The sequence below is a fragment of the Chiloscyllium plagiosum genome, unplaced genomic scaffold (genome assembly GCF_037043375.1).
Source record: "Chiloscyllium plagiosum isolate Xiang-an unplaced genomic scaffold, Cpla_swu_hap1 HiC_scaffold_45, whole genome shotgun sequence".
NCBI lineage: Eukaryota > Metazoa > Chordata > Chondrichthyes > Orectolobiformes > Hemiscylliidae > Chiloscyllium > Chiloscyllium plagiosum.
The window spans coordinates 18206234-18218716 of NW_028270183.1; the positions used below are offsets into that span (position 1 = coordinate 18206234).

Below are 12483 nucleotides of genomic sequence, written 5' to 3' on the forward strand. Positions count from 1 at the left end.
AGAAACGTTTTTTGGAGGGGGGTGGTTGAGAGAGTTTCAGATCTCCACTACTCTTTGTGTGAAGCAGTGCTGCCTGATACAGCCCTGAGGTGGCCAACTCTAATTTGAAGGTCATTCCCCCTTGTTCTGGACATCTTCCCTTGCAACCTCACCTGGTGTCCTTAATTTTTGAGACATTCACATCACGATTCGAAAGTTCTTCATTCAATATGCAGACAGTTATGGTGAACAGGAACGTATTCATCTGTTGGATTATTTGAGATGTTAGACTAATTGATCCAGAATACAGTAACATAGTCTAGGCATCTCTGAGGAATCTGAACTGCAGTCTTCCACCTCACCTAATTTAGTTGATGTTACTGAGCCAACTCTATTCTGTGCATGTTTATTTCTTACTTACTGGTTTTGAAATCTTGGAAGTTTGGCAAAACACTGTAGCAATGAGAAGGCACTATTTCAATAAGCGACTCTGTTTCTGATAAGCCCATTAGTTCTTTCCGAGCAAAAATAATAAACTTGTTCAAGAATTGGAGTAATATTAAAAATGCCAGATAAATGCAGGTTTTTGTACTTGTTATTGAAGCAGATTTGAATTAAGAGCAGAATATAAATCCCGCTTCAAAATCAGCATTCATGATTCAAATTAAATGCAGTTTGGATATAATACAGTGAATTCAGTGGCAGCATCTAAATGAGGCAGAAACACAAAGTGCTTGAACTGTCCACCACTCAATCAAACCCACACTCTGGCCAGATTTGGAAAGCTTTGATTGGCACAGTCTTAATGACACCAAGTTGCACTGTCAGTACGTCTCTTCCTCAGTACTGCACTGGAGTGTAAACTTAGATTTTGTGTTCATGTTGAGAATTGAACTTACACCTTCAGACTGAAACACAAGACACCACACCTCTATAGATCAATTCATATTACAAAAAACTGCTGGAATGATAAGCTCGCATCAATAAGGCCAGAGTCTGAGATTTGCTGCTGATTTGTGAACTTCATTGTAAAGTGTCATCAGGTTTAGCGGTAAACAATGCCTTATACATAGGATAGATTATATTAAAATAGAATTACCAAAATGATCAAATAGACTGGTCCCAAGAAGCTCCAGATAAACCCATTCTCCACCAATAACCAGCAGCTGGAAATCAGAAGGAAACATGCTGAGGTAAGTTGGTTTGAATTCAAAGATTGATACTCATTAAAGCTGTGAGGATGAGGTTTCTGGGCTGATGCATCATTGACCTCTTGGACTTCTATTTTGATTCATCTCAGAACAGAATTCTAGGAGTAATTCAGGAGACACAGCAGAAATTCATCCTGAGGAATAAGAAACATGGTAGATGGAGGATGAGGCAACCATGGCTGAGTAAGGAAGTCAGGGATAGTATAAAAGCAAAAGCATATAAAGTAACAAAGAACAGTGGGAACCCATACGATTGGGAAGCTTGCAAAGACCACAGAGAGCAACAACAAAAAAATAAGGAAGGAAGAGATTAAATATGAGGGTAAGCTAGTCAGTAATATAAAGGAAGACTGTAAGAGTTTCTTTAGACATATACAGGGCAAAAGAGAGGTAAAAGTGGACATTAGGTTGTTGGAAAATGACACAGGAGAGATAGTAGTGGGAATCAAGAAAATGACTGAAGAACTGAATAATTACTTCGTGTCATTCTTCACAGTGGAAGACACGAGTAATTTCCCAAAAATCCAAGAGAGTGAGGGGGCAGTATGGTGGTCATCACCAAGGAGAAGGTCTAGAAAAACTGAATGGTCTGAAGGTGGATAAATCACCTGGACCAGGTGGACTACACCCCAGAGTTCTAAGGGAGATAGATAAAGAGATAGTGGAGGCGTTAGTGGTAATCTTTCAGGAATCACTCAAATCAGGGAAGGTCCGAGAGGACTGGAAAATCGCTAATGTGACACCCCTGTTTATAAAGCGAGTACGGCAAAAGACGGAAAATTATAGACCAATTAGCTTAACCATGGTCATGGGTAAGTTCCTGGAATCCATTGTGAAGGATGAGATTTCTGAATATTTAGAACTGTATGGTAAGAAAGGGCAGAGTATGCATGGTTTCATCAAGGGGAGGACATGCCTGTCAAATCTGCTAGAATTCTTTGAGGAAGTAACAAGCAGGTTAGACCAAGGAGAGACAATGGATGTTAACTACCTGGACAAGTGCTGCACAGGAGGCGACTAAGTAAGATAAGAGCCATGGAGTTAGGGGCAAGGGATTGGCATGGATTGAAGCTTGACTGTCTGGCAGAAAGCAGAGAGTGGGGATAAAAGGGTCCTTCTCAGGATGGCAGCCGGTGACAAGTGGTGTTCCGCAAGGCTCAGTGATGGAACCACAACTTTTCACTTTCTACATTAACAATCTAGAGAAAGGAACTGAGGGCATTCTGGCTAAGTTTGCAGTTTGTACAAAGACAGACAGAGGGACAGGTAGCATTGAGGAGGCAAGAAGGCTGCAGGAGGATTTCGATAGGTTAGGAGAGTGGACAAAGAAGTGGTAGATGGAGTACAACGTGGGAACGTGTGAGGTCATGCCCTTTGGTGGGAAGAATAGAGACCTGGACTATTTCGGAAGTCTGAAGTGCAAAGAGACTTGAGAGTTCTATTCCAGGATTCTCTCAAAATAGCCTTGCAGGTTGAGTCAGTAGTTAGGAAGGCAAACTCTATGATGGTATTTATTTTGAGAGGACTTGAATATAAAAGCAGGGATATAATTCTGAGGCTCTATAAGGCTCTGGTCATACCACATTTGGAGTATTATGTGCAATTTTGGGCCCCATGTCTCAGGAAGAATGTATTGGCCCTGGTGCATGTTCAGAGGATGTTCATGACAATGGTCCCAGGATGAACAGCTTGACATATGAGGAATATTTGAGGACTCTGGATCTATGCTCGATGGAGTTTAGAAGGATGAAGGGGGATCTAATTGAAACTTACACAGTACTGAATGGCCTGGACAGACTGAATATTGGGAAGATGCTTCCATTGGTAGGAGAGACTAGGAACTGAGGGCACAGCTTTAGATTAAAGGGAAGACCTTTTGGAACAGATATAAGGGGAAACTTCTTCAGCCAGAGAGTGGTGAATCTATGGAATTCACTGCCAGAGAAGGCTGTGGAGGCCAGGTCATTGAGCATATTTAAGATGGAGATGAATAGGTTCTTGATTGTAAAGGGGATCAAGGGTTACAGGGAGAAAGCAGGAGAATGGGGTTGAGAAACTTATCAGCCATGATTGAATGGTGGAGCAGACCTGATGGGCTGAATGGCCTAATTTCAGCTCCTATGTCTTATGATCCTATGTTGCCTGCTGAAAGGCAACTGGTCGAGTGCTCAGTGGTTGTCATGTAGACATGAGTTGAGATCACAACACAGCTGCCCCCTTCACCCCTTGGCGCAGTTAGGATCGCTCCTTCAGGAGACAGAAAGTACCACACTGGTGTGTAGCCTGTTAAAGCTGGGGTCGGCACATCTATCACTTTATCTGAGTGAGGCAATCATGTTCTGAGGTTGTCTGTGTCACTGTTTGCAGGTTCTTCTGGCAAAACAGTAACTGTGGAAACTAAAAATGATTGGCTAAATCATCACAGCAGGATAGAGGAGAAATCAGAAGCAGCTTACTTTCTGTGTGAACCGTATCCATTGGGGCAGGTGGCTGCAGAAATTGCCACGATCAATGCAGGAGGCCCATACCCCAAAGGGTAGATATACCTCCCAATGTTACTGGAATGGAATACCCTCATGTTCTTCAAGTTCCTGACCATGAGGTGAAGCTGCAATGTCTCCAAGCTCATCCAAGCAAATGCTGTAAGGAACAAATAATGCAGACATCCCGCTACGATACCACACAGCTTCTGGAAACAAAAGCCAATAGGTAAAACTTCAAAGCAGGAACACACAGAAGCTATTCAACCAAACAAGCCTGCCCTGCCAGTCAAATAGATTGACCGTGACTGTTCTGTCTTTCAATGCCAACTGCCTACCTTCGTCCCATATTCCTTGTTACCCACAGTAGAACTGTTGACTTCAGACCTGAAAGTGTCACTTGTCCACCAACATCCACTTACTTTTTAGGGAGAGAAATCCTGAATGCTCTGAGCATTCAAGAAATAAACTTCTTCCTGATTTTCCTTGTAAACATCCTGACTCTAATCTCATGATTCTGTCCCCTACTGGAGGACCGTATCTACCTCATTGAATATTTAAACACCTCTTTCAGCAATCTTTCTGTGTTTTGGTTAAAAAGAAAATGGTTGGAAATGCTTTTGAGGTGGCATAACCCAGAAGGCTACAGGCCAAGAGCTGGAAGGTGCGATTACACTGGATTGTTCTCTTTCAGTCTGCATGGACACAGTGGGCTGAATGGCTACCTGCAAGAAAATCCATGTATTTCTAAGCTTCCTTAAACATTGACCAGATCACTCCTGAGTCTAGAGTCAACAAGTACTGTGCAGGAAAAGCATCCGAAGAGCAAGAGAGTCGACGTTTCAAGCATAAGCTCTTTATCAGGAATGTCCTGCTCCTCGGATGCTGGCTGACCAGCTGTGCTTTGCCAGCACCACACGTTTTGATTCTGATCTGTGGGCAGCACGGTGGCACAGTGGTTAGCACTGCTGCCTCACAGCGCCAGAGACCCGGGTTCAATTCCCGCCTCAGGCGACTGACTGTGTGGAGTTTGCACGTTCTCCCCGTGTTGGCGTGGGTTTCCTCCGGGTGCTCCGGTTTCCCCCCACAGTCCAAAGATGTGCCAGTTTAGGTGAATTGGCCATACTAAATTGTCTGTAGTGTTAGCTAAGGGGTAAATGTAGGGGTATGGGTGGGTTGCGCTTCGGCAGGGCAGTGTGGACTTGTTGGGCCGAAGGGCCTGTTTCCACACTGTAATGTAATGAAATCCCCAGCATCTGCAGTCTTTGTTCACTCTCACCCCTGAGTCTACTGTGCTCAAGGCAGTAATAGCCTTACCTATTCAGATCAATTCACCTTCAAGAATCTATCTCTCCTTTGAATTAAGTGGCATCATCATCGCTGGATTCCTTAATATCAGCATTCAGGGGTTTACGAGTATCTGAACTGGACCTGCTATATAGTTACTGTGGCTGCAAGACCCAGCCAAAACTAAAGTATTCTGAGGTAAGCAGCTCACCCCCTGATTCCTCAAAGTTTGTCCACTATCAACAAGGGGTTGTAGACACTACTTGTGTCACTGAGTCGAAATATTTACCACTCTCTGTATAAACAATGTTGCCCATCAAGTCTTATTCAAAACTTTCTCCTCTCACCTTAAAAATATGCTCCCTAGATTTGAACTTCCTCACAGGGAGTTCAAAATAACTTTGCTATTCATCTTAGCTATGTCCCTCATGATTTTATAAAACTCGATAAGGTCACCCCTTAATTTCCTGCACTCCAGTGAAAGAAATCTCAGCCTATCCAGCATATTTTAATAATAGTGCTGTTGGGAATAGAGGCTTTCTGTTATAAAAATATGCTGGGATCGGCTGAGACTTTTCACCGGAGTGCAGGAGATTAAGGGGTGGCCTTATAGAGGTTTACAAAATCATGAGGGCATAGATAAGGTGAATAGCAAAGGTCTTTTCTCTATTGTGAGGGAGTTCAAAACTAGGGAGCATACTTTTAAGGTGAGAGGAGAAAGTTTAGAAAAGGACTTGATGGGCAACTTTTTTAAACAGAGAGTGGTTGATATGTGGAATGAACTCCCAGAGGAAGAGGTGGCTGCAGGTACAGTTACAACATTTAAAATAGATTTGGATAGGTACGTGAGTAGGAAAGGTTTGGACGAAATGGACCAAACACAGGCAGGTGAGACTAGTTTAGTTTGGGAACATGATTGACATGGATTAGTTAGTCTGAAGGGTCTGTTTCCATGCTGCATGACTCTATGACTCCATAACAGCTTGATGGAAGCTCTGGATTTTAAAAAGCATGTTAAAGGAGGTGAGAGAGGTGGAGAGGCAAAGATTTCTGGGGGAGAGTGCTTGAATACGATCATGGCTGACTTGATTATGGCCTTAATTTCCAGTTCATTGCCTATCTTTGATGGCCTCTGAGTGCCTTCTTAATCAAGGATCTAACTATTTCTCACCTTGAAAATATTCAATGACTCCATTTCCACTGACCATGATTCAATTTATTTTTAATCATTTAAGGAATAAGAATGGTCTGTTGTTTTAATGTTCATGGGATATGAGTGTTACTGGCTAGGCCAGCATTTATTTCCTATTCCCAATTCTGTTGCAGCCCATTTGGCGTAGAGTTAGTGCTGTTGGGAACTATCTCAGTGGAAATTAAGGCAATAATCAAGTCAGCCCATGATCGCATTTAAGCACTCCCCCCCAGAAATCTTTGCCTCTCCACCTCTCTCCCCTCTTTAACATGCATTTTAAAATCTAGAACTTCCATCAAGCTGTTATGGAGTCATAGAGTCATGCAGCATGGAAACAGACCCTTCAGACTAACTAATCCATGTCAATCATGTCCCCAAACTAAACTAGTCTCACCTGCCTGTGTTTGGTCCATATACCCCAAACCTTTCCTACTCACGTACCTATCCAAATCTATTTTAAATATTGTAACTGTACCTGCAGCCACCTCTTCGTCTGGGAGTTCATTCCACACATCAACCACTCTCTGTTTAAAAAAGTGCCCATCAAGTCCTTTTCTAAACTTTCTCCTCTCACCTTAAAAATATGCTCCCTAGTTTTGAACTCCCTCACAATAGAGAAAAGACCTTTGTTATTCACCTTATCTATGCCCTCATGATTTTGTAAACCTCTATAAGGCCACCCCTTAATCTCCTGCACTCCGGTGAAAAGTCTCAGCCGATCCCAGCATATTTTGATAACAGAAAGCCTCTATTCCCAACAACATCCTTTTGTGAACTCTCTTCAATTTAATAATACCCTTTCAATTTAAGTGTGATTCTCCAAGGACCCATAACTATGAGCAGTTAAAGTGCGAGATTCCTCCACCCTAGGAACAAGAAGAGTCCCACATAAACCATCCATTACAACACATCTACTTTTAAACTAGCATGAATTGAGCAACATAAAACATAAGAATTAGGAGCAGAAGTATGCAATTCAGCCCTTCAGCCTGCACTGCCATTCAGTACAATCATGGCTGATCCCATTTCGGCCTCTTTTCTGCCCGCTGTTCATAACCTTTAACCTATTACTAGTTAAAAAATCTCTCTATCTCTTCCTTAAGTGAACTCAATGCTCCAGCATTAACCATATTTTGGGGTAGTGAGTTCCATAGATTCATGACCCTTTGAAAGAAGTAATTTTTCCTCATCTCTGTTTTAAATCTGCTACTCCTTATCATAAAATTATGATCTCTCATTCCAGATTGCCGTACACGCGGAAACATCCTCTCTACATCTACTTTGTCAATCCCCTTTAGCATCTTATGTGTCACAATTAGACCTCTTCTCCATCTTCTAAATTCAAGTGACTACAGGCTTAATCTGCTCAATCGGTGTTCATAAGAAATCCTCATCTCTAGAATCAATCTAGTCAACCTTCTCTGAACTGTCTCCAATACAACTACATCTCCTCGTAATTAAGGAGGCCAAAATTATTTGGCAACAGTCCAGTATGGTTTCACTGTACTGTACAGCTGCTGAAACACTTTCCTGCTTTTATTCTCTATTTCTTTAGCAATAAACACTGAAACTCAATTCGCCTTCCTTACTATCTGCATATTAGTTTTCTGTGATTCATGCACAAGGATACCCAGTTCCCTCTGCAACAAAGCACACTGAAGTTTCTCTCCATTCCTCTGACCAAAATCGAAAAAGTCATACTTATCTATGATAACATTCATCTACCAAATTTTGACCCATTCCCCTAATCTATCTACATCCATTTGTTAATTTTTTATTTCTTCATTGCAACTTTTTCCCACCTGTTTTAGTGTCACCTGCAAATGTGACATTGGTAATTTCTAGCCCTGCATCCAAGTAATTAATATAGTTTATTAACAGCTGGGAGAAAGTGAGGACTGCAGATGCTGGAGAGCAGAGTCAAGAGTGGGGCTTTTCCAGCTGTTAATAGCTGGAGCCCAAGTTGGATTGTTTATCTTTAGGCAATGAAATTTTGCTTGATTATAGAATCACAGAATACCTACAGTGTGGAAACAGGCCATTTGGCCCAACAAGTCCAACCACCCCTCCGAATAGTATCCCACCCAGACCCATTCCCTTACCCTATTACTCTATATTCCCCTGACTTATACATCAAACCTATACATCCCTGAACATTATGGCCAATTTAGCATGACCAGTTCACCTAATCTGCACATCTTTTGGACTGTGGGAGGAAACCAGAACACTCAGAGGAAATCTAAGCAGACATGAGGAGAATGTGCAGACTCCACACAGACAGGCTGTAATCGAACCCATACATTCATCAAAAGTTGCATAGTTGTACATTTTTTAAATTATGTGTGCTAAGTATCATGAGGAGAAAGTGAGGACTGCAGATGCTGGAACTCAGAGTCAAGAGTTTAGTGCTGGAAAAGCACAGCAAATCAAGGCAGTGTTCAAGGAGCAGGAGAATTGACATTTCAGGCATAAGCCCTTCATCATGATTTTTACATTTGGACACGACTCAAAATCTCTTGGTAATCTTATTAGTGTAAGATGCCATTGATAAGATTGACAGACATTAATGTCGCTGTAATTTTAACATGTACTGGATCAAAGAAACTGCAGAGTCGAGATTGTGGTGCTGGAAAAGCACGGCAGATCAGGCAGCATTCGAGGAGTGGGAGAATCGATGTTTCGGGCATAAGCCCTTCATCAGCATTGGTCAGCCCAATTTCAGCATAACCAGTCAATATCCTGGCTGTACAAAGTATGCCAGCACAGTTTTTTGCTTCTCCTTGGGTCCTGACTGAATGGCAGTCACTAAATGTGGAACGCAAAACATTTTAGCTAATTTATCATCAAAATATGAAACTAAATACAGTATTCAAAATCTTTTCCTGTATGTGCATAACCACAAATGAAAATGCTGTCAGTGCATTGCATTAATTGGCACAAAGTATTTTCTGTTATCTCTGTGCCTGTGTTGGACTGGGGTAAACAAAGTTAAAAATCACACAACACCAGGCTATAGTCTAACAGGTTTATTTGGAAGCACTAGCTTTCGGAGTGCTGTTCCTTCATCAGTTAGCTGTGGAGTATAAGATCGTAAGACACAGAATTTATAGCAAAGGTTTACAGTGTGATGTAACTGAAATTATATATTGAAGAAGACTTGTATTGTTTGTTAAGTCTCTCATCTATTACAATGACCATGTTGTTTTTAGTTCTTTCATATGTAAATCCTAGAACGTTTTTAAAGTTACATTTTCAAGTGAACTTTGACAATAAATGCCGTGTCAGCCCAGATAATGCATTGAAGGTGTGAGGTGCCCTGTGTGAGGCTGTCTATGTCCCAATATTCAGACTGATTCTAATCTAAAAAAGGGATTCACATAATCTTACATGGATTCATGCTGTTTTTCAGCAAAATAAATTGTAATTCTGCAAGTACAAATTCATCCCACAAACTTATATTTGTGTAGTGCATGTGGGTGTGTGTGTGTGTGGGTGTGTGTGTGCGAGGGAGCTATGAGTGCCTGTGAGACAGTGTATGTATGTGTATGTGTGTGAGTGCAAAGGGTTACAAGATTGTGAGAGGATGCATGTGTGTGTGTGTGTTTAGGAATGTCTGTGTGTGTCTGTCTGTGAGTGTGTGTGTGTGTGTGTTTCTATCTGTGTCTGCGTGCGTGTGTGTGTAGTGCAGTGGGGTCACCTGTAGTGTGACCTGAACCCAAGGTCCCCGTTAAGGCCATCCCCATGGATACCAAACTTGGCTATCAGCCTCTGCATTGCTGCCTGTCCTGAAGTCCACCTTGGAGGATGGTCACCTGAAGGTTCGAGGTCGAATGTTCCAGACTGCTGAAGCGTTCTCTGATTGGGAAGAAGTTCCTACAGACACACACACACTCCTACAAACACATACACTCACACAGACTCTCTCTCATACACAAGCTCTCTTTCACACACTCACATATATACTTCCACCCTCACATGCACCCTCTCACAATCTTATACCCCTTTGAACTCACACTCACACACATACACACACTCTCTCACAGATACTCATACCCTCCCCGCGCACACACACAGGCACAGATATACACACACACACACGCAGGCACAGATATACACACACATGCACAGGCACAGATACACACACAAATTTGTGGAGTGAATTTGTATTTGCAGAATTACATTTGATTTTGCTCAAAAGCTGCATGAATCCATGTAAGATTCTGTAAATCCCTTTTTTAGATTACAATCAGTCTGAGTGTTGCGGCACAGACAGCCTCACACAGGACACCTCACTCTTTCAACGCATTAATTGGGCCGACACAGCACCTAATGTTAAAGTTCACTTGGGAATGGAACTTAAAAAAGAAATTCTAGCATTTACATATGAAAGAACTGAAACCAAAACGGTCATTCTAAAAGATGAGAGACTTTAACAAACAGTCCAGGTCTTTTTCAATGTATAATTTCAGTTACATCACACTGTAAGCTTTTGCTATAAATTCTGTGTCTTATGATCTTATACTCCACAACCACCTGATGAAGGAGCAGTGCTCTGAAAGCTAGTGCTTCCAAATAAACCTGTTGGATTATAACCTGGTGTTTTGTAATCTTCCAGTGAAACAGTGTTTACTCATACTTCTTTAAATTTACTTTTATAAATGCACATTACATTGTTTCCTGTATATCTTTGAGGGTCAAATATACAGTCAGTAACTGCTTTGGTGGAACACCCTCCATTCAGGCCAGAAATATGAATAATATCTGCTGTTTTCCTGTCAGTTTAATTCTCTGTTTCATTTCCACTCTGACATTGGCATCCTTGACCTCTGATACATTTTCAATAAATCTCAACCTAAGCCCAACAAGCAGCAGCTTTTGCTAGACAAGAAGTTGATTCCAAAGACTAATGAGCATCACAGGAAATCTTTTGCTCTATCTCAGTATTAAAAGGGCAATGCTTTATTTTTAAATACTTATCCCTAGTTCTAGATTCTTCTATCAGAGGAAAAACTTCTCCATGTCCACCATGTTAAGTCACCTCAGGATCTTACATTGTACAATCCAGTCATCTTTTTGTTTTCCAGACCCCAGTAAATAAAAGCTTGATGGGTCCAACCTTGCTTCATAGGACAGCCCGCCCACCTCAGGTATTAGTCTAATAAACTTTCCCCAAACTGCTTTCAATGCAACTACAGCCTTTCTTACATTAGAAGACCATTTTGTGTACAAACCTCCAGATTTGCTGTCACCAGTGGTCTGCATAACTGAACCATAACTTCCCTACTTCCATAATCAACTCCTGTCACAATAACAATCCATTAACATTCCCAATTACTTGCTTTCCTTGCATATTAAACTTTGTGATTAAATCATTAGGACACGATGATCTTTCTGCATTTGAAAGATCTACAATCTCGCTCCATTTAATCCTACTGCCAGATGGACTATTTCACATTTTCCTACATTACACATCCATGCTCTTCATAACTTATTTTGCTGTCTATCTTAACGTCACCAGCAAATTTAGCAATTGTACCTTCTGTCTCTTCATCCAAATCCCCTGTAGTTTCCCGCTTATTGTCTTCATCCCTTTTTGAACAAAGGAGTTACATTTGCTATTTTCCAATCTAATGTAATGTTCTAATCTAGGGAATTTTGGAAATTTATAACCATGCATCAAAATCTCACAAAGCGCCTTGTTTAAGACTGAGCAAGAAGCCCATCAGGAACTGTGAACTTGTCAGCCCACAGTTTCAACAATCTCTTCAGTCCCGTTTCTGTGGTGATTCTATTTTTCCTGAGTCCCTCCTTCTCTTCTTTTCCTTGATCTACATCTGTTTCTGGGATGATACTTGTATCTTCTATAGAGAATACAAACCAATTCATCTGCCAACTCCTTAATCTCTGTTATCTTTCCCAGACTCATCTTCCAAAGGACCGACACTTTGAGTTATCTCATATTTCCAAATGTTTTTCTCTGGTACTGTCATTTTTGTTGTTTCTCAATATTTTAGTGATTCTTTGTTGTTCTTATATTGACTGAACTGTCGCCCAGCTCTGCACAACTATACACATTTTCTTTAAGTTTTATAGTATTATTGATGCTTTTAAGTATCCATGTCAGGTTAGTCCTTTTCTTGGAATTTTCCTTCACATCAGAATATATCCATGCTGTTTACTCTGAAGTGTTCCCTTACATGTCTGACTCTGCCACTGCATTTGTAGTGACCATTCCAATTTGCCTGTTCATGCTTTCATGCCCTTCCTTAAGTTTCCTGTTCCCAAACTTCTATTCCTAAAATGGTAAAATTCTATCATAATATGATTGCTGCTA

The 12483-nt window shown here is 41.2% G+C and overlaps 1 protein-coding gene across 5 annotated transcripts in view; it reads right to left on the bottom strand.

The window, feature by feature from the left end:
- LOC122552181 (adhesion G protein-coupled receptor E3-like) overlaps positions 1-12483 on the bottom strand; it is a 77297-nt gene that overhangs the window by 18812 nt on the left and 46002 nt on the right. For all 5 annotated transcript variants that reach the window (XM_043694758.2, XM_043694759.2, XM_087983308.1 and 2 more), the window contains 3 exons: positions 3647-3879; positions 1079-1145; positions 153-244 (listed from right to left, as the gene is read on the bottom strand). In XM_043694758.2, coding sequence (XP_043550693.2) covers positions 153-244; positions 1079-1145; positions 3647-3879 — 392 coding nt within the window. The remainder of the gene's footprint in view (positions 1-152; positions 245-1078; positions 1146-3646; positions 3880-12483) is intronic.